The sequence below is a fragment of the Eulemur rufifrons genome, chromosome 16 (assembly GCF_041146395.1).
Source record: "Eulemur rufifrons isolate Redbay chromosome 16, OSU_ERuf_1, whole genome shotgun sequence".
NCBI classification, from domain to species: Eukaryota; Metazoa; Chordata; class Mammalia; order Primates; family Lemuridae; genus Eulemur; species Eulemur rufifrons.
In genome coordinates, this window is record NC_090998.1 from 71,918,622 (window position 1) to 71,945,886 (window position 27,265).

At 39.1% G+C, this 27,265-nt stretch overlaps 2 protein-coding genes across 2 annotated transcripts in view; both read right to left on the minus strand.

Moving 5' to 3' along the window:
* The window catches only part of EEA1 (early endosome antigen 1), a 102,193-nt gene extending 86,415 nt beyond the window's left edge, over window positions 1-15,778 (minus strand). The window contains exon 1 of the mRNA XM_069491790.1: window positions 15,683-15,778. Coding sequence (XP_069347891.1) covers window positions 15,683-15,706 — 24 coding nt within the window. The 5' untranslated portion in view covers window positions 15,707-15,778. The remainder of the gene's footprint in view (window positions 1-15,682) is intronic.
* A 10,506-nt stretch (window positions 15,779-26,284) lies between these two features.
* Window positions 26,285-27,265, minus strand: part of LOC138396844 (putative uncharacterized protein encoded by LINC00269) — a 63,771-nt gene continuing 62,790 nt past the window's right edge. The window contains exon 6 of the mRNA XM_069490529.1: window positions 26,285-26,494. Coding sequence (XP_069346630.1) covers window positions 26,392-26,494 — 103 coding nt within the window. The 3' untranslated portion in view covers window positions 26,285-26,391. The remainder of the gene's footprint in view (window positions 26,495-27,265) is intronic.

Below are 27,265 nucleotides of genomic sequence, written 5' to 3' on the forward strand. Positions count from 1 at the left end.
TTTTTTTTAATCTTTTCAAATTAAACAAGAAACTGGAAGGGTAAAATGACAACTGCCAATCTGGTTTTCACAGCATTAAAGTAAAATGATGTTTTTATTCTTATAATATTCACTGATGGAAAGAGTGTTGGAAAACCAGCACTTTCAAACACTGTTAGAGAGAGTGTAACTAAGTACAAAAAATTTGCATATTTTCTGAGCCACTGCTAGCAAATTACTCAATGACAAATTCATAAAAGTGCCACTTAAATATATGTATAAGCATGTTATTTGCAGCATTGTTTATAATAGCAAAACTGGATATAAATGAAATGTCCTTCAATAGAGGACTAGTTAAATAAATTTTGATAACCCATATAATGGAATACAATGTAGTTATTAAAAATAAACAAATAAGTCCAGCACAGTGGGTCATGTCTGTAATCCTAACACTTTGGAAGGCCAAGGTGGGAGGATCACTTGAGCCCAGGAGTTTGAGACCAGCCTGGGTGACACAGCAAGACCTCATCCCTACAAAAAAATTAAAAATTAGCCCAGAATGGTCGCATGTGCCTGTAGTCGCAGCTACTCAGGAGGCTGAGGTGAGAGGATTGCTTGAGCCCAGGAGTTTGAGGCTGCAGTGAGCTATGATCACACCACTGCATTCCAGCCTAGGCAACAGAGAGAGACATTGTCTCGAAGAAAAAAATAAATAAAATAAACAAACAATAAAAGTAGTTCTGAAAGTGCTGATATTGAAAGATCTGAAAACTATATTAAGCGGAAAAAATGCAAACTCATATGATAGTAAGATCATGTTTGTATAATGTTGATGTCCATTAACAATCAAAAAATTATAGAAGAATACAGAAGAAAATATTAGCAATGATTATTGGGGAAGGGGCCTTCTACTTTTCATTTTATACTTCCTATACTCCAAATTCTAACTCCTAGCTCTTAGCCTCAAATGTCATACAAAATTTGTCCCTTAAGTCCTTTTCTTCTTGCTCTAACTTCAACTTTGAAAACTAATCTTCTTCATTCTAATCACCATTATTACCCTAACATCTTTAAACTTGTCTCATAATTCATCTTTGCTAATTATATTTTGTCCTCAAATACATTTTTTTGTCCTCAGAGTTTCTTCTCATTTCTCCGTCTTCTTAAAACTCAATATATCCTGATCAATATCAAATTCTGAAGTAGAAGGCTTACTCAGGTTTTTGCAGCAATACAATCTTGACCTAGAAAACTTAAGGTACCACAGAACTCTCCATGTAACTCCACAGATGCTTTTCTACCCATCATAAAATCATATATATCATGCAATAGTGAGCTTCTTTACAAATATAACACATTTAACCCTAACCCATTTATATCAGCTTTCAGCTGAATACAATTCCTATTTTCTAAAGCATGAGCAATTCTACCTAACCTAGAGCCATCTACAACTTTAATGAGCAAGAGAATACTGTCACCTATTGTTAAATTATTAATACTAAATTGAATGTAATCCCTGTTCAATTTATCTCTCAAAGTGGCCTCTAAAAGGCATCCCTCTTGTTGCATCTGACTCCACCCCTCTCCAAAATTTCTCAAGCACCAGCACACAATACGCTTCTGCCTCCTAAGTCTTTCCTGCCTAATGACTGGCACACAATTTACACTATGCCAGCTTTGAGGTCAGAAACACACAACTATCTAAATGCAGTTGCTTCTTATTTTCATCAGAAAGTATCTAGTGCTCCAAAAACAAAAGTCCACCTAAATCTAGGTATAGTGATTCAGATGTAGAAGTTGGAGTCACACACATCTACCTTCAACTTCCAGTTTAGCCATTTAAAAGCTTTGTAAATTTTCTTAATTTCTCTAAGCCTGAAATTCCCATGTGTAAAATGGAACCAATAATGTCAGCCTCACAGAATTTTTGTCAAGATTAAATAAATAATAAATGTAAAATGTTTAAATCAATGTCTGACATTGTGGTAGATATATTGTAAATAGTAGACACATAATATTATTAAGTACACCTCACCCAAAAAACAGACCCAGAATCAAAATTCAAAAGCTACAAGGCACTCATAAATCATCTGTCCCAATTGCAATCATTTCATAGATAAAGAAACTAATAGCTCTAGAAAGAACAACTGACTTGTCTGACAACACTCTGTTATCTAATAGTAGAGTTGCAATTAAAACTTAGGTTTCTGAGGTCTCAATCCAATATTCTCTCTATAATCTCAAAATGTTTCTTGTCCATCTCTCTGACACCAATCAAGACACTTAATTTTTCTGATCTCAATTTCTTCATTGATAAACTATAGGGATAGGAAAAGATCATGGGTCCTTCCAGCTCTAAAATTCTCATTCTGTGATTAATTTGGGCCCTAAATTGGCTAACTTAAAAGTATGTCAAATATATTTTCAGTCTCTATATATGCTTCTTTCTTATGGTCATTTTCAAAACTCTAAAAGTTACTAGTTACTAATAGTTACATGACAATAATTTACCTCTCACAAGCAGCCAACTCAGTAAGAGACTGAGACAATTAGAACTAATTATAGACGATAAGTTACTAGTCACTAAATTGGGGTTATAGACATCATTAAAATTAACCTAATATTAAGTGAAATAATAAAAGTTTTTTAAATACCTAACATATAATTAAAACTGATCTATATATTTTAGGCAAGTTTAGAGTATACATATATTTTTTTCTTTTTTAACCAAACACCAACTTGAATCGGAAAGTTTATAGTGTTTTGATTAATCAAATATGGATAGACAGACACAAAAACATACCAAAATAAGGGTTTACAGTCTAGTTTTGGCAATATTACCTTTCATTTTTTAAAAGTCTTATAATCACTGGGAAACAGAGAAAGGTGCTGACAATAAAATTTCCTGAACAGAACATTTGTGGACCATGATCAAAATCACAGACTGTCAAATGGACTTGAAAACCTACTAAGTAACACTTTATAATCTAACAAAAATTCTAATCTACTGGCTACAGATCCCTGTTATAAAAGATACGTAGACTATCAGTTTCAAAGAAATAGAACACAAAATTCATAAAATTAAAATCCATCCTTAATATAGTCATTTTCTATGATGCAAAAATCCCTGAGAAAGACTAGCCAAATAGTAGATGACTGCCATAATTCAGTTTCCCAAGGTAACAGACTCTGAGACTGCAATCTGCATACAGGTTTATTAGGAAATGATCTCAAGAACACCACCTGTGTGGGCATAGAGAAAACATGACTGGGCAGAGGGAGAAGCTGAACAGTGTTGAACAGTAACACAATTATTAATACAATAGCAGCCGCAGCTAATCCTACAAAGAGTTCTGAAGCTGGGATAGTCCTTCATTTAAGTCCCTAATCAAGGCAAAGCAATAATTGTTGTATCCCCCACATTAATCAGTAATTAAGTACAAGCTGCTTCCAGGAAGGAAGCATAATCTTGGGTGAAAGAGCTTCCTTCTGCAAGGACAATTCCCAGAAAAAGATGTAGCTATGAGCCATTAGCAGCTATGACTCCAGGCAGCTAAAGGAATATGTTCCATCTTGAATGGAGATATAGCTGTCGGACTATAATACTGTATCTTACTTGCATTTAAGACATCATCAAGGGCTATACACTGGAGGGAAAAAGATCTCAGCAAAGAAGGAGACCTTAGTATGGAATTGAACAGACAAAAAAAAAAAAAAAAAGAAGAAGAGGGAGGAGGAAACCTGGCCCCACAACATGATTCACATCTGTAATCCTAGCAGTTTGGGAGGCCAAGGTAGGAGGATTGCTTGAGGCCAGGAGTCTGAGACCAGCCTGAGCAACATAGCAAGATGCCCCATCTCTACAAAAAAATTTAAGAATTAGCCAGGCATGGTAGCATGTGCTTGCTACTCAGGAGGCTGAGGCAGGAAGACCACTTGAGCCCAAGAGTTTGCAGTTGCAGTGTGCTCTGATGATGCTACTATACTGTAGCCCAGGGAACAGAGTAAGATGCTGTCTGAAACAAACAAACAAAAAAAAAAAAAATAGGAGACCTAATATCTTCTGGAGGCTACTATGTGGCAGGTGCACCTTATATGAGTTAACAAATTTTATCACTGAATCCTTGATTCCTGAAAACACTGTTTTTTTCTTAGAAAAGACACTAGAGAATAGAGTAAAAAATAGGTTATATAGCACACCTAAAATGCTACTTTCAGGTTGCAAAAGATCTGCATACTCAAAATCCTGGTTCTTCTTTGGTTTTCAACTAAAACTTTTACCCTGAAAAGCACTTTAGAGATCACATAGGTGTCGCCCTTATTGGCCAGATAAGGAAAATAAAGCCCAGAAAAGCTCAATGATTTGCCTAAGATCACACTGGTAGAAGGGGCAGAACCTGAACTCAGGTCTTTTGATTCCAAATTCAGTGATTTCTCTACTTGCTCTGATGCCTTTAAACTCAAAAGCTTTATAAAACCAAAATAACCCTGAGGCATGAATCTTATTATAAAGCTCAGAATATTAACTTCCCCTAGACTGTGTGCATTTTCAAAATCATGTACACGAGAAACTTGAGCCTTATACTAGCTGAAGAAATATCAGTTGGTGGTCTGCTAGATGAAATATTTTATCTTTTTATTATAAATAATAATAGCTAATATATAAATTCTATGACAGGCACAATACTAAGCACTTTAATTGATTTATAGAATATCATTTAATCCTTACAACAATCCTTTGAGTAAAGGCAAAGGATTGCTCCCATTTAGCTAAGGGGGGAAAATAAGGTTAAAGAAGCTAACTTAGTTTGTTAGCTAAGACCAAAAATATGTAATAATAATGGGCAGAGCTGGGATCCACCTGACTTCAAAGGTTGTGCTTTCCATGTTAAACTATCCACTATGCTACAGCCCTATGCTACTTCTCAATTTTCCTTTTCTGAACTTTTCAAATTTCCATGGTATACATGATTTTTTATTTTTATAATCAGAAATACATTCTCTTAATATTTTTAATATTTTTATTTTTAAAGCTAAACCATTGCTTAAAATATATAAGCAATTGCAAAGATATAAGTTTTTATTCAAAGAAAAGTACAAGTATTACAGAACAAAATAAATGCACACTTACTTCTCAGAGACCTAACTCAATATGATCTACCAATCACTTAATTCATCCACAAAGCAATGTATCTTGGCATAGCACAGCATAAAGGTGGGAATTCTTAGATTGCACCTACTGCGATGACCCATGCAACATTTAAAAACATGTCTATGCAACTATTATTCATGTTATTGTATTAAATATGTCAATCAATCAGAGAGCATACAATGGCCATGACCCATCCTAAGGTAAGCTGCCCCACCGTAGTCCATCCATGTGGAGAAGATAGCCCAAGACAGGTGGGCTGTATAAACCCATGGCTATTGCCAATTGACCAGATGTGATCACCTGGACTCAAAAGCAGCTATTCACAAGCTAGCTAGTAGCCAATAAAATGGCCCTGTGGCAAAATAAATAAATAAATAAATAATCTCTCCCAATGCAGGAACATCTACATCTGAGTCCCATGTTTAGGCCTTTGAATTGCAAACTATGAAGAGAAATGCCCAATAGCTGCATAAACTGGCACTAAAGCTATATATGGTGTAGTCATGAGATAAAGTAAGAGTACATGAGGCATTTAAGCAAAACAAAGTTACAACCCACCCAAGGTTTCAAGAGTGTACGGAAGATACATAGTTAAGAAAAAAACTAGAGTAGAGGGTAAGAAAATTACTTGACAGCAGAAACAAAAGTACATAGATACAAAGGACACAAACAGTTTGTGAAAGGTCACAGAGTCCTTTAACAGCTGACCCCTACAGTAGAAAATCTATAAAGCCCTGTCACGTAAGTCCCAAATAGCACTGCCTTAGATCCTGCAAAGCCTTCCAGGAAAAAAATGACTCAGAGGGCTCAGCCCCATATTATATATTTGGTTTTGGATTTCTATGAAATTCCATCTTTCTGATTGCAGAGTAGTATATCCCTATAACCATAACTATTCTATTATTAATATTTGAGCTAACCTGATGGCTCCTTTACTCCTAGAACCAAATGAACCTAATCAGAACGATTATCACTATTTCAGAGCCATGGTTAAAGCTTATGTCTAGAAAATGACCTGAAAAAGATATATTTCACGGTGCAACAACTCTTAGAAGGGAAAATCTTAAGTATCCTAAGACCCCACCCGACTCCCAGTCGCAGCTGACCAGACCAGCAATGGACACCTGACCCAGAGGAAGCAACTCTATTAGCCATCCAGAGACCTATGCATGACTTGACAAGAAAAGATGAGAAGGACATTTTAGATTCTTCTCTCAGGGTTTGGGAAATGAGACACTGGGCCAGTTGGCTATGAAAAGCTAACAGGAAAGGTGTGTAGAATTCCATGCCAGATGGCCATCTGAAGTCCTGAACACACTGAGTAAGGAGCAGAAAGAAGGACAGGCACAGAGAAGCAAAGGCAAGAAGCCAGGGGTCCATGAGTGTGAGACTGAGAAAAGAGCTATCTCTGTCCTTGACACCATTCTAGGTTCTACTCTCCAGACACCCAACTAACTACGCAGCAATTCCTGTTCTTAGATCACTTTGAAACTTTACAATAAATCTCGCTTTCAACTTAAACTGATTTGAGGAGGTCTGTAATCCTTGAAAATAAAAAGTTATTAGAACATGATCCAAGGATGACAGATTACATTAGTGCATTTAATATTTCAGTGCTATCCATTTCTTCACCTCTATAGTTCTTGGAGGAGTAGTCTATGCTCCCTGTTTCTATTTCCTTACTTCCCAATCATTCATTTCTCCCTATGACTCTCTTGAAACTGAAATAGGTACGACCTAGTTATCACATTCAGTGGGCACTTCTCAGTCCTTATGTAACGTAACTTCTCAAACATATCTAACATTTGCTTCTACTTGTCTCCTGAGTGCTGGATTGAAATTTCCACTTGCCTATTGAGCTTCTCCACTGGGAAGTCCAGACCTGTAGTTCATATTCACCTTCTTCCCCAAACCTGTTCCTCCTCTTCCTCTATCCTTACTTTGGTCCATTCCACCATCGTCTCAGCGACCCAAACTACTTATAAGTCAATAAGTCCTATCAATTCTATCTCTTAACTTTCTTAAAAATCAACCTATGCTCTATCCTCAAAGCCACGCCTGAATTGAAGCTGTCATCATCCCCTAGACCTACAGCCAGAGGTCTAGAAATTGATTCAATAGGGAAACTAAAAAATTTTTTAAGGTTTCCAAAGGATTCTAACATGTAACAATATTAAGAACTGCAATAACTTTCTAGCTGATCTCTCCCTTAATGAAGTCATCCTCTCTACACAGCCACCAAGTAGTCAACATGTATTACTGAAAAACCACCAGGCATCAAGCATTGTGTTAGACCCTAGACATACAAAGAAAGAAAACAAAACCTTCACCCTAGGGGAGTCTAGTAGGGGAGCAGCCAATAAACAAATTACAAAAACAGTGTAATAAATTTTCTAGAGACATGTAGTATAATAGCTATTATATAGTAAGTATTTACTAAATGCTGGATATTGTGGTGTCTCATGAACACTATTTCATTTAATCCTTCATTAGCACTATGAAGTAGATATTAACTTCAATTTACAGATTAAACAATTAGATCTCAGAGAGATTGGAATTTTGCACGAGACTTTACCCTCATGAGTAAAGAAGGCCAGGATTTAAATGATGATCTGATTCCAAAAACCCAGTCCCTTAATTAGTATGGGGTAGCTTGGGAGGAAGAAAAAAAGCCAGCAAATAATTCCTAGTGTCACCTGAACTGGGTAATGTGGACAACTGGGAGAACAGTTGAATTGTGAGAAACACAATTACTGAGGAATGGCAAGGTCAGTGCATGGACAGAGGTATGGGGAGATGAGCCTGAAACTTAGTTGTAGCCCTAGATCTTTTACATCTTAATATCATCTTTCTTCTTAGTTCTAGCCTTGATTCTTTTATATCTTTACCTCTTCTTATTCTTTTTGAGATGGAGTCTCACTCTGTCACCTGGGCTAGGGTGCCCTGGCATCAGCCTAGCTCACAGCAACCTCAAAGTCCTGGGCTCAAGGGATTCTCCGGCCTCAGCCTCCCAAGTAACTGAGATTACAGGCACAAGCCACCATGCCCAGCTAATTTTTCTATATTTAGTAGTGATGGGGTCTCGCTCTTGCTCAAGCTACTCTCAAACTCCTGATCTCAAGCGATCCTCCCACCTCGGCATCCCAGACTGCTAGGATTACAGGCGTGAGCCAGCACGCCTGGCCTTTATTCTTAACACACTAAAAAAACCACACAAAAAGAAAATTCCATTAGCTATCACTTTTTAAAATTCACTTTAATAAATTAGTAAAAATTTTATCAAACTTAAATGTGCAACTAATCTGGGAAGTCTTTCCTGACACCTTAGTTTAGGTCAAGGCCCTCTTGTGTGTTCTGGGGGCTGCTTTCCCTTTCTTGTGCTCATCCAAGTGTGTAATGATACAGTTACATGATTCTTTGAACAATTCCACTCCTCTCCACTGAACACTAAGCTCCACAAAAATTCATGTCTGCTCTACTCAACTTGTCTCCACAGGACATAGTAGGCTCATAAAAGGTCTTCCCTATTCATTACCTCTTTTCTTCTTCTCTGGAGACAGGATCTCACTCTGTTGCCCAGGCTGGAGTACAGTGGTATGATCATAGTTCACTGTAGCCTCGAACTCCTGGGCTTAAGTGGCGATCCTCCTGCCTCAGCCTCCCAAGTAGCTGGGACTTCAGGCACACCATTAAGCCTGGCTAATCTTTTAAAATTTTTTTTAGAGACAGGGTCTCACTATGTTGTCCAGGCTGGTTGTGAACTCCTGGGCTCAAGTGATCCTCACACCTTGGCCTCCCAAAGTGTTGGGATTACAGGTGTGAGCCATCACACCCTCATCACCTCTTTTCTGTTCACAATATCATCATCCTAATGCAAATCATGATTACTTGATTATGTCTGAAATATTAAAAATCACTGTCATCTGGTTTCTGCTTATACTCTCCTATAGTTTTAATACATCATCTGTAATATTGGCAAATTAATCTTTCTAAAACATTCAACAATCATTCAATAAATATTATTAAACTCCTACTATGTGCCAAGTATGTATATTTCACTGTTTAATAAAATCTTATTGATTTCCTACTGCTTATAGAATAAAGTTCAAAATTTCAGTTAGATTTGTCTGCTGAAAGAACCAAGAAACAAAGCCACCCCAGATCTTGGTCTACAATACCATTCCCCACTAAAAGGAACCAAGGCTCCTCACGGAAATGATTAATTTCAGGGTTGGGAATGGGTAGGTACAGGATAAACTTGGAGTATCTTAATATGCCAGAAAGTAAGAATGTGCTCAGCAAAATGATGGGGGCGTGTCAAAGGACAGAGGAACCACCTGAAAGAGTTCCCACTGTTCAAACCTGGGACAATTTGAGCACCAAAATAATGGATAGTGACAAGTTATAAATCATTAAAAAATGGAAATTAATGAGTGCATACCAATAAGAAAGAAAGAAAGGGAAGGAGGGAAAGAACCAAAGACCAATTGGTAAATGTGGAGAAAGTGCTAGAGTAGAAATATCAGCATTTTGTAGCCATGGTGGTGAAGACTAGGTCAGGTAAGAATCAACAAGGGATGCTAAATTTAGGAGAAAATTTTTGATAAGGAGCAGGATATTTGCAGGATCTTAAATTATTTCCCCACAGACTACCCCATTAGTTTCAAAGGAAGAAAAAACACAATAATTACACAGTGGCAAGACTGGGCAACACCTTGATCCTTAACAGGGTAATCAAAATTAACATCACCTCAGAAGAAAAGAAAGACATCATAGGCCCCAGATGTGATAACCTGAGAAAGACACAATATCTCCTAGCAGTATTCTGGCCAAGAATGCATAATCTCAATGTAATTACAAGGAAACTTCAGGCAAACCTCATTTACTAGAATGAGGAATATTCTAGTTTAAAAAAAAAAAAAGTCAGGAGGGAAAATGTATTCTTCAAAAACATCATAAAATACAAATAAATGCTGTGGAAATGTTCTAGATTAAAAGAGGCTAAAACAACTAATAACTAAATATATCTACTAAACATCAACTAAATATAACATCTAACCCTAACTGGTCTTTGCACTGGAGGGAGGAAAATGCTACAAAGGACATTATCAGATCAACTGTGAAATAGGAATTATGGAATGTGAACCAATATAAATTTATAAAGTTGACAACTACACTGTACTTATGTAAGAGAATATTGCTATTCTTCATTTAAGTATTCAGAGGTGAAGGGCCATAACTGACCCTCAAATAGTCCAGAAAAAAAAATTACACACATTCAGAGAGAGAAAGGAGAGGAGAGGAGAGGAGAGAAGAGAAGAAAGTGAGCATATGATAAAGTAAATAGGGTAACATGTTAATAATAGGTGAATCTGAATAAAGAATATGCAGGTGTTTCATATATTATTTTATTCTTGCAACTTTTTTAAGTTTGAAATGAGTTCCAAATAAGAAGTTAAAGATTATACCTCTCCAACTAGACTAATACAATAGTGTTAGTCAGTATCGTCTAATATAGTAGCCCCCAGCCACACAAGGCTACTGAACTGTTGATATGTATGATTAGTCCAAATTGAGATGTGCCATTAATGTAAAATACACACTACATTTCAAAGTCTTAGTACAAAAAAGAGAATGTACAATATCTCATTAATGTTTATATTGATTGCATGTTGAAATATTATATATATATATTAGGCTATAAGAAATATGTTTTTAAAAGTAATTTCACCTTTTACTTTTTAAAAATATGACTACTAGAAATTTTAAATTACATATGTGACTCACATTGGCATCAGACAGTGCTGAGCTCAACAACCAAGTATCTCCACAATGAGGTTTCCTACTACCTTTGCAAATTTTTCAATTTCTTTCTGTTCTAAATAGACCTCTATCTCTAAAGTCACTTGGTTTTAAGCTGCTGAAGGGCAGAGATTGTGTCCATTCACCGTTATATCCCCAGTATCTAGCACATAGCAAATGTTATAAATATTTATTTGTTGAAAGGCAATTTGCTCAGGAAGGAGGGAGGGCAGGAGAAATGAACTCACTCCCCTCTTTGTGTCTTTGCTTACACTCTAACTCCTTCCTGCAATGAAACTTTTCCTCTCAATCACTCATATTCTTCAAAACCCCATCTCAGTTTCACTCACACAGGTTCATTCTGACCTTTCCTCTTCTGTACTGCTACAGCCTTCATTGTCTGTATCATTTGCTTTGACACTTAATTATGTAAGTTCCTCGGGGCAGAAGCTGGGTCTCATATTTTTCCTATATCCTCCACAGTGACTAGCATAGTGCTAAGCATATTAATAGTTGAGTAACGAAAGAAAAGGGCAGCAGCTTGATTGACAACATTTGGCTACCAAAAGAAAAGGGCAGCAAAGTGCCAGGAAATGGGAAATGGATTGGGAATTAGGAAAATTTGGCTCTAGTCTCCTAAGTCTTTGACATCTACTAACTGTGTTGCCTCAGATACCAACTAATCTCCCTCAGTTTTTACTTCCTTATTTTAAAAATCAGACAGACCTGATGATCATAAAAGCAGCCCTTCTATTTCTACAATTATGGAATAATTAAATCCATTTTTAGAAATATTATTGATATTTTCTAGCAAAAAGAAACATATTACTATTAAATCACAATAAGTTCCTTAAGAAAGAAATGGCAACAAAATTTACAAACTGCCTAACTTTAAATGTCGGTCATGTTTCTGGCCATCAAGCACTTTAAATTCATCAAGCACTTTCTTCAAAGGACCATTAAGCAAAATATTCAATACATACATACTGGAGCCACCTCATTGTGTTGGTTTTATGGGGGGGGGGGGGTTCCAGGCCCTTTCAACCCTCAGAGAAACACCATCTATTAAGCTAATGAAAAAAAAAAAAGGAGCAGGAGAAGAAGAACCAGAAACCAAATTTCTATGAAGTACCCTGGGACCGTATTGGTGATGTTCAAAGACCATGAGTTATCATTGATAATAATCACATTGTCTGTCTCTTCTTTCAAAAATGCTATTTAGAGGACATTATTCAGGAGAAAAATTACAATTGTTAAAATCAAAAGGTCATCTAAAAACAGAATGTTGGCCGGGCGCGGTGGCTCACGCCTGTAATCCTAGCACTCTGGGAGGCCGAGGTGGGCGGATCGTTTGAGCTCAGAAGTTCGAGACCAGCCTGAGCAAGAGCGAGACCCCATCTCTACTAAAAATAGAAAGAAATTATATGGACAGCTAAAAATATATATAGAAAAAAAAAATTAGCCGGGCATGGTGGTGCATGCCTGTAGTCCCAGCTACTCGGGAGGCTGAGACAGGAGGATCGCTTGAGCTCAGGAGTTTAAGGTTGCTGTGAGCTAGGCTAACGCCACGGCACTCACTCTAGCCTGGGCAACAGAGTGAGACTCTGTCTCAAAAAAACAATTTAAAAAAAATAAAATAAAATAAAACTAAAAAAAAAAAAAAAAAACAGAATGTTAAAAAAATACAATATAATTTAAAAGCATGGAGACCATTTCAAACAAATCTCTAAATCAGCAATTATATTAATAGTAAAATAAAATGGTTTCCATGTTACATAAAGATTCAACTTATGCTTGTTAGTAAAAAACACCTGTACAGTTAATAAAATATATATTCTAAGTTCTAAAGTAGTAATACAAATCACCAGATTTCTTTAAGACTTTTATCAAAGTATCCCTATTAAATGCTGAGCATTAACATGGACCCACCTACAAGATAAAAGCTGAACTCCCTCAAAGGGACTCCAGGCCCTCTCATAATTTGGTCTCTAGCTACGCTCAGTAGCTTCATCTCCCACCAATCCCTGCGTATCATCTCATTTCCTAAACTTAATTGCTCACACTCTCCCTAGTATTACTTGCTCCATTTATGACTCCATGTCTTTGTATTTATTGTTCCCTCTGCCTGACATGCCCTTCCCTCTTTTGAACTGTGTACATCCTCTCTTCCCTGAAGCTCTCCCTGATTGCCCTGTCACCATCCCACAAAGCGGCTCCCAGAGTACTCTTCATTATTCTATTACATAGCACTATAATTACTTTTTAAATGTCCACCTCCCCAATCAGGCTATGAGTTCTAAATGGAGGACCCGTATCTTATTAAACCATTTCCCAGCTCCTAGCATAAACGCCTGGAATTTACTGAAACTCAATATAAGTACACTAAATAAAAGAAAGTTAAGTAGTTAATCATGAGAAACACTTCAAACTTTCCTATTAAAGAGTGAGCACAGGGCTGGGCGCAGTGGCTCACGCCTGTAATCCTAGCACTCTGGGAGGCTGAGGCGGGATGATCGCTGGAGGTCAGGAGTTTGAAACCAGCTTGAGAAAGAGTGAGACTCCGTTTCTACTAAAAATAGAAAAAAAGTAGCCAGACAACTAAAAACATATAGAAAAAATTAGCTGGGCATGGTGGCACATGCCTGTACTCCCAGCTACTTGGGAGGCTGAGGCAGAAGGATTGCTTGAGCCCAGGAGTTTGAGGTTGCCATGAGCTAGGCTGATGCCATGGCACTCTAGCCTGGGCAACAGAGTGAGACTCTGTCTCAAAAAAAGAGTGAATATATTTAACGCAGTGGTTCTCAACCAGAGGCAATTTTGCCCCTAGGGGACATTTGGTAAAATTTGGAGATATTTTTAGCTGTCACAATGAGGGGATTTGGGGGTACTGCTACCAGCTTCTAGTAGGTAGGTGCTAAAGATGCTCCTAAGCATCCCATAATGCACAGGGTAGCCCCCTACAACAAAGAATTATCCAGTCACAAATGTCAATAGTGCCACAGTTGAGAAACTCAGTTGTCAACTGACTTATTCAGATGTGACGATTCAATATTACATCTCAGTAAAAAACAAAATAAACCCCAATTTTGTAGTTTCAACTGAGGCTTCTTCTGTAACAGTTGATATGTATGAACCAACACTAAAAATGATCTTTATATAATCTCACTGCTTCACAACATTAAACCAAGAGTACGGGAAAGCATCTTATATTTCTAAAAACTAATCTATAACTATCAGAAGCTACTCTTAAATCGGTCAACACTTTTCTTTTTAATAAACTTTAAAGCAAACCACAGGCAAATTAAATATCACTTGTGGAACTGTGACAGAAACACAATCTGAGACAGGAAGTAATCAGTTTCTCCAGGTCTAATAAAAGAAAAATCTCTTAAGTACTGCAAGTAAATCACGCACAGATATCTTTACTGTTGAACAAACTAAGTAATAGGGAGAGTAAAGGGCATACCCCTGCTACTGCCAAAATCATCGCTTATCAAGATTTCAAAACCCTGACAAAAATCACTGCAAAATATAATCAAATGTCAATACAGGGTGTCAGATAAAGAAGTTAACCAATAGATGATCAAGTTTCACATGACTTCAACATTTCACCAGAAAGCTATGCAGAAGCCAGAACACTCCCTTCCTATATACTGGATGACTCAACTCTCTTTGACACATTCTTTAACTGAATACTACAAATTCACTAATTTCTTTTGTCCTTTGAACTAGTTATCCTCCCTTGGTAAAGAACTAATCGATTTGGCACCCACTTTTCAATCATCTACATTTTTTTTATACTCTATCAGCCTCAAAAAGAAAAGAAAGAAAAAAGCTAAGCTATACAAAACAAAAACTTGAGTACAGTAACTCTTATAGGAAAAGAGATTTTAATGTTATTCTAGGAACTGATTCCTAAACGATACACCTACAGTTTTCCAATACTCTAATCCTTTTATCTTTCAAGGTTTTCCAGATTTCAAGTAGAGATAACACTGGCAGAAACTAAGCGTATACCATTTAGTAAAGCTTACTGCGGATTTATTCTTGGAGAGCTAAAATAAGGTACTGGGCCTTGCAGGGGAAACTCATTTTTAATTAAAAGAAAGTTTCCAACAGTGAGTAATATCTTCCTTCTCAGCTGACTTTGCCAGTAAGTGCCAGTCCCACGAGTGGGCCCACGCTAGGCCGGGTCTCACCACATTACCCTCCAATGTGGTCCAGATGAGACAGGGAAGCCGTGTGTGGCAGGTGCCATGTCGTATCAAGTTGGGGGACACGGTGGGCGGGGAGGGTGCGGAAGAGCGAGGCAAGCTGCCCGCAATTTCCCACGGGGCGTTCTCCAGCCCGGCAGGCGGCTGGCCGGCCAGTCCCACAGACACCAACTCTCCATTTTCATTCCCACTCTGGGATCCCGGGAGGAACGCGCCTGCACCACACCCTCCAGCTCGCCCTGACAGCCCCGCGCCCCAGCGGAGCCGGCCCTGGGCGCTCAGGGCCACCGGAGCTCCGGCCTGTCGCCCCACCGCGCCCCACCCGCCCCGCCCGCCCCTGCGGCCCGCCCCAGGGCCGGACGACCGCGGCCTAAGCGCCCGCCGGGCTGCGGGGCCTAGAGAAGGCAGGAGCCCGCGCTGAGGAGGGGGTGCCCGCGCTGCCACCTCGGCTGCTCTGCGCGGCGGCAGCGCCCGCGGCCCCGGGCTTGGGCTCTCCCGCTCACGTGCTGCCGGAAAGACGGTTTAACTCTCTTACCCTCTGCAAAATCCTCCTTAACATGGTCTAAACACCACCCGGCGCCGCCGCGGTGACTCTCCGGACCCTACGCGGGGCCACTCACTACTCGGGGGTGCGCGGGCGGGAGGGACCGGGCAGGGAGGGGACGGAGGGGGGGAGAAGGTCGGGGCGAGGCGGTGGCGGCGGCCGCTCAGGCGGCCCCGACTTCCCCACGGGCGGCGAGAGGGAGCGCGCTCGAGCGAGCGAGCGAGCGACAAGGTAGCCGGCGAGCGACAAGGTAGCCTGCGAGCGCCCACCAGCCCGCCGGGCCGCCCCCGTAACTGACAGCTGGGCGGGCCCGCCCGCGGCCGCCGAGGGGCGGTGCCGCCGCCGCCCCGCCCCCGGCCTGTCCATCTGCGGGAGGCGGGGCTGGGAGAGGGCCGGTCCGGGCCTGTGACCAATCGGAAGCGGCGGCAGCGTGGGCGGCTGCGTGACGGACAGGCGGCGGGACGTTGGCGCCACCGCTCCTTCCGGCTGGCTGGGGGGACGTCGCGGCCGCCGAGCACACGCCCAGGCCCCGTCAGAGTGCCGCGCCCGCGCGTCGACCGCGTGCCCGCCAGGGGAGGGCGGACCAGGACCCCTGAGGCCCGGCCTGGGGGTGTCCCTGAGCCGGGAGGGAGGAGGCCGCACCGGGTAGGTGCCTGTGTCGGCGCCTCGGGCTGTTTTGTAGTATTTGTCAGTGTGACCCTTCCCGTGACTGCTCCCGGCTCTGGACGCAGTGCCGAACCTGGGCTGGATCCTCATTTCTGCTGGAAACGCTGACGCTAGGGCTTAGCCCTGGGTCGAAGCAGGCTGGAGAATGGCAAGCATGCTCAACCGGTCTGTTGGGCTTCCCTCCCCTTTTCCAACCCTGGTCGACTTCCCTGCTCCCTTCCTCCTTCTAATTTCAGCCAAAGAGAAAGTAAAGAATCAGAAAAAAAGGGTAGGAAGAAGCTGGAATTTAAGTTGGCAAGAGAAGTTTGAGGTTGTCCTTTTTGGATCATAACGATATTTAATGGGCTGATGTTAACATGTTGCACTTTCTCTTTCTAAAGCCCATGCATGGCCTATTCTCATAAGGAATTTTAAATCCTATTCTGATAATAGATATATGGAGTAAATTGTCATTAATGCCTCTGTTTTAGAGATTAAGAAAAAATGAGGTCACAGATAAACATTGTGCCAAAACAAGACGTGGACTTGAAACTCACCTCCGGGCACGATGTCATTATTTAACTCAAAAATCACATCTCCTGCAGCCTACCAGTATTCGGAAGCCAAGAGGCTCAATTTTCACATTGGAAGGAAAAGAGAAACCTTTAATATTGCTTATATAGGGAAGGAACAGGAATAATGGAACTAACCGTGCTGGCAGAGGGGGAAAAAAAACACAAGTAATGAATGGAGTCTATGAAGCAATGAATGAAATGCTTATTGGAAAGTACTTCCAGATCTTTAGAAAAGATGTAGCAAATTAGGTATTATTTACAAATGAGTTAATGGATTTTAAAGTGTTTTGTAAATATAATGCATTATATAATGTAATATGATATTTCTATCCCAGAAATTTTTTTTACTATGTGTTGTTTGTGTGTGTCTCTATGGTCCAGCAGAACAGTCATGCCTACAACTAATACATTTTTAATCGCTATTGATAATGCACTTACAAAGCACATACTCCTCCATCTTTCTAGACATGAGGTGCTTTATTTTCAGATAATATGAGGAACATTCTCAGTGACATAGAGTGATAAGGTGACTTGTTTTCTCTTTTTGTTTTTCAGAAATTGGTCTAAAACTGGTTATTAGCATTAACATGCCAAGGCCTTCCTTACTGGAATTCTCTTGTAGAATCTTTCGACTAATAGGCTTTCCTCTACTGCTTAGGCACAAAAGTTATTCAAAAATCTGTGTATTTCCCTGCAGTTTATGATAACTCCAGCACAGGAATAATATAGTAGAGAACTTGGTTACTCAAAAAGAAAATAAGCAGTGGGTGAGACATAATCGTGTAAGAATACCCTTCACCAATAGCAGCTTCCCATATACAACAATTCTGCTTGCCCCATCTGACCACTAATTTCCTATCCATTCAGCTCTGGTACATCAATATTCCTACACCATCAGTTTTTTGACCCCCCCCCCCCAGACCTCCAATCCACTGGCTCCTCTTACTTTCTTACTGTCAGCCATTTCCCTAGCCTACTTGTTTTCATCAAAACCCAGCCTAAAGCCCACGGTCCAATTTTGTAGTACCGCTTTTGCAAATATGCTTAACTTCTTTACTTCTCTCTTCCTCCATTGTTTTCATCTAGCAGAGCCCAAACCCTGGTTAAAGCCAACTGTCCATCTACTCTGTGCTGCATAGGAACAGCTAAATACTGCTAGAGATACATATATATAACTGGAGTCATTAGGATCATTTAACAATAACAGCCATAGATCTCAGATAGGCCTCTGCACTGACCAGCAACATTCCCGTTTCACTTCCCTCCTGTCTTTCTCTAGGTCTCCAGGATGGCTTATACATCTACAGTTGCTGTACCATCTTAACATACATTTTCTTCTCAACCCATTCCAAGCAAGCCTCTGTCTCACATACTCTGATGAGGCTACTCTCGTTAAAATCACTAATAACCTGCATGTTGCCCTATCCAGTGACAACTTTATTGTTTTGACTTTGACTCTCTTCTACGTTCAAAACAGTTGACTACTCTCTCTTTGAGTCAGTTTATTCTCTTGACTTCCTTGATGCTGTACTTTCTGGTTTATCTTTTCAATGATCATTCCTTCTCAGACTTGTTTGATGTCTTCTCTACTGCATATCTTGATGTTGGAATGCTCCCTACTTTGTTCTAGGGCCCTTGCTTTTCTCTATCACACACAGCCTAGAAGTGATCTTAATAGACCTCCTGGCTTTAAATTATATCTATTTGACCATGACACCAGAATCTACATCTCTAGCCCTGTCCTTTCCCCAGATTTTTACATAAGTATGTACTTCATATTTCTTCTTGGATGTCTAAGGAGCATCTAAACATAACATAGCCAAAACAAAAAGTATTTCATTTTTATCTTCAAAACTTCTTTGCCAGTGTTGCTGTTTCAGTATGTACCACTACCAGCTACTTAGTTGGTTCAAATCAAAAATTTTGGAGTTCTCTCTTCATTTTACCGCTTTTCCTCCCTCCAGCCAATCCATCAAGAAATCCTGATACAATTTACTTCCAAAATATATCCCAAATTTGCCACTTCTCTTCATTATTACCCTAGACACCAGCACCTTCACCTCCTGTCCCGACTGCTATAATAGTCTCCTGATTGGTCTCCCTGCATTTACTGCACAGCAGCTAGGAACAACTTGTAAAAATACAAGTTAAATAGTGTCACTGTCCTCCTTGGTTGTAGCTTCCTGTCACAATCCCAGTGAAATCCAAACACTTTATCTTGGCTTACACACCCTGCTGATCCGGCCTTACTTGCTTCTCTGCCTCCCACTTACGACCTCCTCTCCTTGGCTAACTATGCCCCAGCCGCCTGGGACTTTCATTCTTCAATTGCACAAAACCTATTCCTGCCTTTATACCAATCAGTTTCTATGCAGGAACTGCTTTCCTCTGAGATATTATGGTTAATTTTGTGGCGTTCAGATTGTTCTTTTAAAGTGACCTCCTCAGAGAGATCTTCAAGGACCACCTCATCTAAAGTGGTCACTATCACGTCACCCATTCTCATTCCCTTCATGGCAAAGAAACTTCCATTTCTGACTATTCTGATTTGTCTATGTGTCTCCCCAACAGGAATGTACATTCCCTGAGCACAAGGATCTTGTCTCCCCTTCAGTGTTGTATCCCCCAAAATTAAAACAGTGCTTAACTCATGGCAAACACTTAATAAATACTTGTTGAATGAATTAAGGAAAGATGGAAGGAATGAAAGGTATATAATTACTCCTGTTATAGTTGTCTTCTAAGGTTCTTTAAGCTAACAGCTTCCCATTTGTGAAGATATGATCAGGATCCAACAGTCTTGAAAGGAATCTAATAATCTTTGATCCTATCTGATAATCTGATAATCTTTTTTCTTTTGACATAATATGCATGTATTTTTCTTGGCTCTTCAAAAATTCCCAATATTATGGGTCACAACTTATTTCCTGCCCTCTGTAAATCAGAATAATGTTAAACTATTTTCCTTCTTGTCAATTTCATGTGTGACAACCAAATAATTCATTTGCAGCTAGAAGCAAGTCCATGAAAAATCACAAGAAAAATAAGCAAAGTGTAAATAATGGCTCAGTATAAGTAAGGCCAAAACAATTTATAGATGGAAAGGAATACACACGGGACCACTAACCAGTTATTTGGCATCAAGTAGCTTTTATTTTTTTTAACTTCACTGAATTGTTCACTCTTGACAAATTATATTAGCATCATTGAATTAACTAATTGAAGCCTAGTATCAATCTGTACTTCTTTAAGGTCTTGAGGGCAGGATGGGGAGAGAGGCAGGGGTGAGGACTTCAGAGGAGTGGGGAGATACATGAACTCTCTATTAGTTTCTACTGGTTTTCTCCAGGCTTTAGCTGACTTGAGCAACCTGAAGAAAAAGTATCAGGTCTCCACTGAATTTTTTGGAGGCAGGGTGAGAGAAAATACCAAATAATAGCTACATTTTAAGATCTATTAAAAATAATGCTCTTAATATATGTAATAGGCCATGGCCAAGTCTACAGCATTTAAACCTCAAGTGGGCAGAGTACAAAACAGTACAGAGACAGCACAACAAAAACTCCCATGTATGAAAGCAGGGTTGGACTCTTGAGTGCCGATGTGGCTCCTCCAATCATGGGCAGAAAGTTGATGATTGGAATTTTTTGACACGGTAGATTTCTCATTCCACATGGGTTTTTCTAAGACCACACATTTTGAGAACTAGAAAAGCAATGGTGAACTATGACAACACACTTGATTATGTGAACGTTCTTTGCATTAGCTATTTGCTGATTTGGTAGTAAACCAAAATGAAATTGATCTTAAATCAAATCCACGTCCTCATTCTTGTCAATCTTCTAACCAAGACCAGCCTGTGGACCCTCAAGCTGAATATCCAATCACATGTAATATAGCCTCTGAAATACTACAAAGATGGTGTAGGTAAATTCTAGAAATGGAGCTAATATCTGAAGCTGGGTTCTCACGTGCTCCTGAAATACATTTGTGTGGTCAGGTGAAGTTATTAATATTTAATGAGTGTTGTATAGAAATATCATCCCAGCATTGATCAGGGCTTGCATTTCCTTGAGTTTGATCAGTCCAGTGTTTTTCAAAGTATGTTTCTCTGAGCCCTGGGGTCCTCAGAGGCCACCTCAGTGGATGAGGAAAGTCAAGCAATCAAGGCCCTACATCATTCACCCTCACATCAGCTGGAGTGGCTCCACTTCTATCTGTTTTACATAACGGGGTTCTCAGTAAGATTGGTTTCAAAACAGAAGAGAGGTATCAGTCAGGGGTCCAGCAGGAAAAAGGGTATTTGAAGATATCCTAAAGGAGGAAATTTTTAAAATAGGTATGGCCAGGAATTAAGAAAACCAGTAAGAGATGGTAAAGCACGCCTAGGTTAGCAAAAGCATGAGTTACCATATATCTACCTGGACTAATGCCTGAAGGGGCAAGAAGAGGGAGTGGTTACCAGAATTCAAAGAGTGCTATAAGAGAGGACTGCAGGTCAGGAACTGTGAACTTCAGCAGAGGAGCATTTAAAAATTACTTAGAAGTGGAAGGAAGGGTACCACAAGAATATATACCTTGGCCTCACTCCTACCTACCTTCTAGATTTTCTGCCAACCCAATGAGAAGCCAGAGGGTAAGGGAGCCTGTGGATGTAGCCAGTGCATCATGTTCAGCATCCAGAGAAAGAACAGTTAAGACTTTGTGTTAAATAAGAGTTAAGCTATCCTTCCTCTAGAGAATTACTGGAAAAGGTAAGATTCTCTATGGTCTTTTATACTAGATCTAAGCTATTAAGAGCAAAGGGCCTGGCCCAGTGCTAGACTCTCCACATGTGGTGTGTACAACTGTGTTATTAATAAATACCATAGATGAGTTAACTTAGGATCACAGAAGTTTGAAACTTATCCATGCCCAAAAAGCTGCAATTCTTTCTATATACCATATTAAAAGGAAAAATAAAAATAATGATTAAAAAAATAAGGGTCAACATTTTAAAACTTTTCGATTAGCAAGTTCTGGAGATGGATGGTAGTGATGGTTGCACTTAATGCCACTGATGAGTACACTTAAAAATAATTGAAATAGTAAATTTTATGTCATGTATATATTGCCACAATAAAAAACAAATGGAGGCAGAGGGTGTTGATGCAGTGGAGGAAGTGGAGGACGTGACAGTGGAAACAGGAGTTTGGAATGATGCAAGGAAGGGGCAGGGAGCCCAGTCATGCAGGCTTCTTCCAGGAGCTAGAAAAGGCAAAAAACCAGATTCTCCACTTGAGTTTGCAGAAGGAACCAGCCCTGCAGACACCTTGATTTAAGCCCAGTGAAACTGATTAAAGCCTTTGGTCTACAGAACTGAAAGGTAATAAATATGCTGTTAAACATTTTTTTTTCTAGTGATATTATCTATTAGATTTGGAGCTTACCAGTTGTGACGCAGTGTGTAGCTATTATCTGTAAGTGAGGAAAGAAAAAAAAGAAAAAAGGAAGGAAGAGAAATTTAAGATTGGTTGTTAATAGAAAACTAACTGGGTAAACCCTCCATAACACATAGCCTCTTTTTTCTCAGACCATGGTGATTTTAAAACATATCAGCAAATTCTTTGACTCTCCTCCCACCAAAAGGTAGAATCTAATTTTCCCTCCCTTGAAAGTGGGCTGTACTTAGTGACTCATTTGCAATGAGCAGCATGTGGTGGAAGTGACACTCCCTTGACTTCTGAGGCTTGCATGGAGCTGCTTAAGAAAAACAAATGGAAGATTTTGTTATGTGATTGTTAACTCAATCTGCCTTCCAAGAAGTTGTCTTGCTTGATAAATAACATGCAATAAATAAACTTAATCAGGTTTTTTTAGTGTCTCTTCAGCATTCCATTTTTTTAAAGAATGTCTTAATCAGTTCTTTATTATGAACATAAAGAAAAAGATGCACAAATTTTAAAAATACAGTCATCCCTTGTTATCCATGGGGGATTAGTTCCAGGACCCCCATACCAAAATCCATACATGCTCAAGTCCCTTATACATAATGGTGTAATATTTGCACATAACCCACACACATCCTCCTGCATACTTTAAATTATCTTTAGAGTGCTTAGAATACCTAATACAATGTAAATGCTATGTAAATAGTTGTTATACTATATTTTTTAAATTTGTGGGTTTTTTTAATGTTGTATTTGTTCTTTAGAATATTTTAGATCCATGGTTAGTTGAATCTGAGGATGAAGAATCCATTGATACAGAGAAATTACTATATTTATTCCTTATCCTCTTCCTAATTATTAAAGAAATAAATATTATTATTCTGCCCAAATATCCACATATCTCAGTCCAGTTTGCTCTCAGCATATAAAATAGCAGTCCCCAATGTCAAATCCATGGCAGCAGCTTCTATCCATGATATGAGCCTATAATTTCTCCAGCTATAATCAACCAGGGACAGCAACAGGAAGATTAGCTGGCATAAGCCCAGCAAGGATATTAGCAGTAGTTTACTAAAGTGGGAAATAAAACACATACTGCTCCTTTCATGGAGCTTCCAGTCATGTGCTATAATGACTCAGCTTTGAACAGATCTTGCCAGAATGCACACAGAAGAGTGACAGATATTATTATTTGTTGATTTTAATAATTTTGGTTAAGCAAAGTGAACTCCACCCAGGCTTACAGCTATGGAACCATTGTCATCCACCGCCATGCATTCTCAATGGGTCATCAGCCCCTCTGGGGTTGCTATTATACCATTATTTATTTGCTGGTGATCCCCAAATCTCCAGGCCAGATCTCTTTTGAATATGAAACCCCAATGTTCAACAGCCTATTGAACAAATCCATTTAGATATCTCAAAGAATCCTCAAGCTCAAGTCAAAATGTCAATGCTAAACTGAACTCATCATCTCCTTCTGCTCACGCTGTGAGCTCCTGGGCCCAAGCTAGAAATCTGGACATCACCCTTCTGGTTCCCTTTTTATTTCTGCCCATATCCAATTAATGACCCAGTCCTGCAAATTCTACCTACCTCTCTTCACCCCATCTTCCAAGCTCCTTCATTCTAACCTGGGTTGTCAACCCATCTCTCTGGGGCCTGGCATCCCTCCAATTCACTCTCCACACCACAGACAGAATGATTTTTCTAAGGTGCAAATCTGGCCATCATTACTTTCCTGCTTAATATTCTTCACTGGTTCCTTGTCATTTTGAGGACAAACACGCAAACTCCTCGTTGCAGCTTTCAAGGTCTTCATGTGCTCTTGCCTCAACTACCCCTCCACCCTCATCTCTTGAGATTATTTTCTTTCCACTGTACACTTCAGGCATACAGTTTTCTGGGCCCACCACAATCTGTCCCTTACTTCTGAACCATTACATATGTTATTCTATATCCCTGGAATGTTCCCTACACTCATCTTCCCTTTACCTAGTTCCTACTCATCCCTAAGTCTCACCCTGCCCCCCTCCCCAAAATAAACTACATTGCCTATGTGCTCCTGTATTTTGCACTCAGCCTTATGAAAGGGGAGAAGGAACCTAGGGTTGCAGACTCAAAAGACTCCAGACCACATGACAAGCTTTTCCCTAAGGTGCGTCTTTCAACTACCTTCTCTTGTTCTGAATACATACCCACAACAAGTTTTCAATTCTAATTGGCTTCCCATGTAGTTTTGTCTTTAAAGATTAAATGTGCCAGTCCTGTTGATGCAGCACAATTCACATAAAAATTTTATTGCCCATTGTAAATTAATAAAATGGCATGTCTGTCTCTGTAAGCTTGGATGATATGAGTATGCCAAGAGAAGAATTTACTTTCAATGTGCTGACAAAAATCAAGTTTTAAACCTGCAAAGCAAAGATTCAGAGCCTGTCTAACAGTGAATTTACCAATGTAAATGAGCTTCCAGAGGTCTCTTGACAGCTAGCCAGCTGGCCTCCCTACGTGATGTAATTAGAATGATGAGCTCTATAGAATTTAGACCTATAGTACTTCTATCTCCCCTTATAATTTGATGGAAATTCAGTGGCGGAAGATCCCAGAAGCCATCTAATTCAAACAATACATTGCTTAAGCCCATGGATTACTTAGAATGGTCTGAAATTTTAAGGCAATGTGGTAAGGGCTCAAATAAATGGTCCTTTGTGAAATACTAGTCTGAAAATGTCACCTAGAGCATAGGGATAGTAGCATGAGTGAGGACTAGAGAAAACAAAGTACTTTGGTTAATATAAATATTATTAATAGTTAAACTATTTTATAAAAAATATTCTGGTGAAAGAGGTATACACACTCTCTCTATCTATATCTCTGTACTAAGAAAAGTGTTTTCTTTGTTAAGGGAGAAAAACCTACTTATAACTATTGAATTTTTATTTATTCATTTATTTATTTGGCTTGTTTGTTTCTGTTAGAGAATTATTAGCTACTAAAGTTTGGGATAAGTAGAAATCCTCTAAAGAAATGTTTGCTGCATCTTTTCTTTGTATTTTAAGTTGCTTACTCAAGCAACAATTCACTTAGGAAATTTATTTTTTTCATGCAAAAGAAGTGCCATTTGTTGAAACTGAGGTTTGACTGGACAACAAAATTTACCTGTGGTTGTCAAAAGTTCTATAATTCAAAAAATAAAGATATAAATGAAGGACTATCTGGGTTGATAAGAATTAATCTATTTTAATTCAAAAGAAGCCTTGATAAGAACTTTTCAAGATTGAGAAACATTATTCTACTGATAATTGCAAACATTGTATATGTTTTTTTTAAACAATTGACACAATGATAGGAAGCTACAATGGTTACTTACTTGCTCTGTGTTACTTTATATATTGTAACTTTTCCTTGCAAAGATAACATAACTAAACAGAAAGTTTGTAGCTAACATTGAGCACTTCTTAGCACTGTTCTGACCTTCTTACTTATATTATTTTATTTATTCCTCAGTACTGAAGTTTAGAGAGATTAAATCACTTGCCCAAACCAAGAAGTGATTGAGCAAAGATTTGAAACCAGGCAGCCTGACTTGAGAACCCCTATTGTCAATGATTTCAAATACTTAAATACCTAGTGTACTGGTTATACCAGTAAAGAGGCGATATTATTCTAGGAGTTTAAATGTTTTATTTACTTATCTATCCACATATTTTAAAAAACGTTCTCATAAGCTCTTGTCACATATAACTGCTTGGTCTTCATAATTTCCATTTCTAATGCCCAACAGTCTATCAATATTAGAATGTAAAAAAATCAATCCATAGGATTTTTAAAATTACTATTGTTTTATTTTTTAATACATAAATATATTTTAGGGGCCAGGCATGCTACCTCATGCCTGTAATCCTAGCACTTTGGGAGACTGAGGCAGGAGGATCATTTGAGGCCAGGAGTTCGAGACTGCCTGGACAACATAGTCAAACCCTGTCTCTACAAAAAACTGAAAAATTAGCCAGTCATCATGGCGGCATGTGCCTGTAGTCCCAGCTACTCAGGAGGCTGAGGCAGGAAGATTGCTTGAGCCCAAGAATTTGAGGTTCCAGTGAGCTATGATGATGCCACTGCACTCCAGCTCCGGCAGTAGAGCAAGAACCCTATCTCCAAAAAAGAAAAAAATACACACACGTGCACAAACACATATATACACACACACATATATATTAATTTTTGTTAGTTTGCTCATTAAAGATATATAACAAATCAGAAACACATAAACTGAATTCTATATTCTAATGTATAATTTTTAAAAAGCGAAAAATCATGGCTTTCATAGTACAATATATAAAGAGTACACAAGGTCATGGATGAGAGAGCCAGCAGGATGAGAAAGCCAGTTCCAAGGGGCATAGGACAGACAGATGTATTTGTAGTCACTGAAAGAAAAATGTTGAATATGACTACTAAATTACATAAAAACTAGTTAATGCCCCATAGGGTAATAAAACCCTTGGGCTGTAATCTCTTTTACCAGACTCAAATCATCTGCATCTCTATAGGACAAAGGTTATTTGTACTTATATTACATAATGATTGTTTGCATCCCTATCTGGTTTTCTACAATTTATCTTCTACTCTTAGAATCATCTTTACCAATTATTTCTGTATCATATTACATATTTTACATATTTACCTTGTTTATTGTCTGCCCCTTTCATTAGAATATAAGGGCAAGCTGGATGCAATGGTCCACGCCTGTAGTCCCAGCTACTTGGGAGCTGAGGCAGGAGGATCACTTGAGCCCAGGAGTTTAAGGCTGCAGTGAACTATGATTATGCCACTGCACTCCAGCCTGGATGACAGAGTGAGACCCCATGTCTAAAAAAAAATGTTAAAAGGCAAGACATTCATTTTTTTCATTTTCCTTT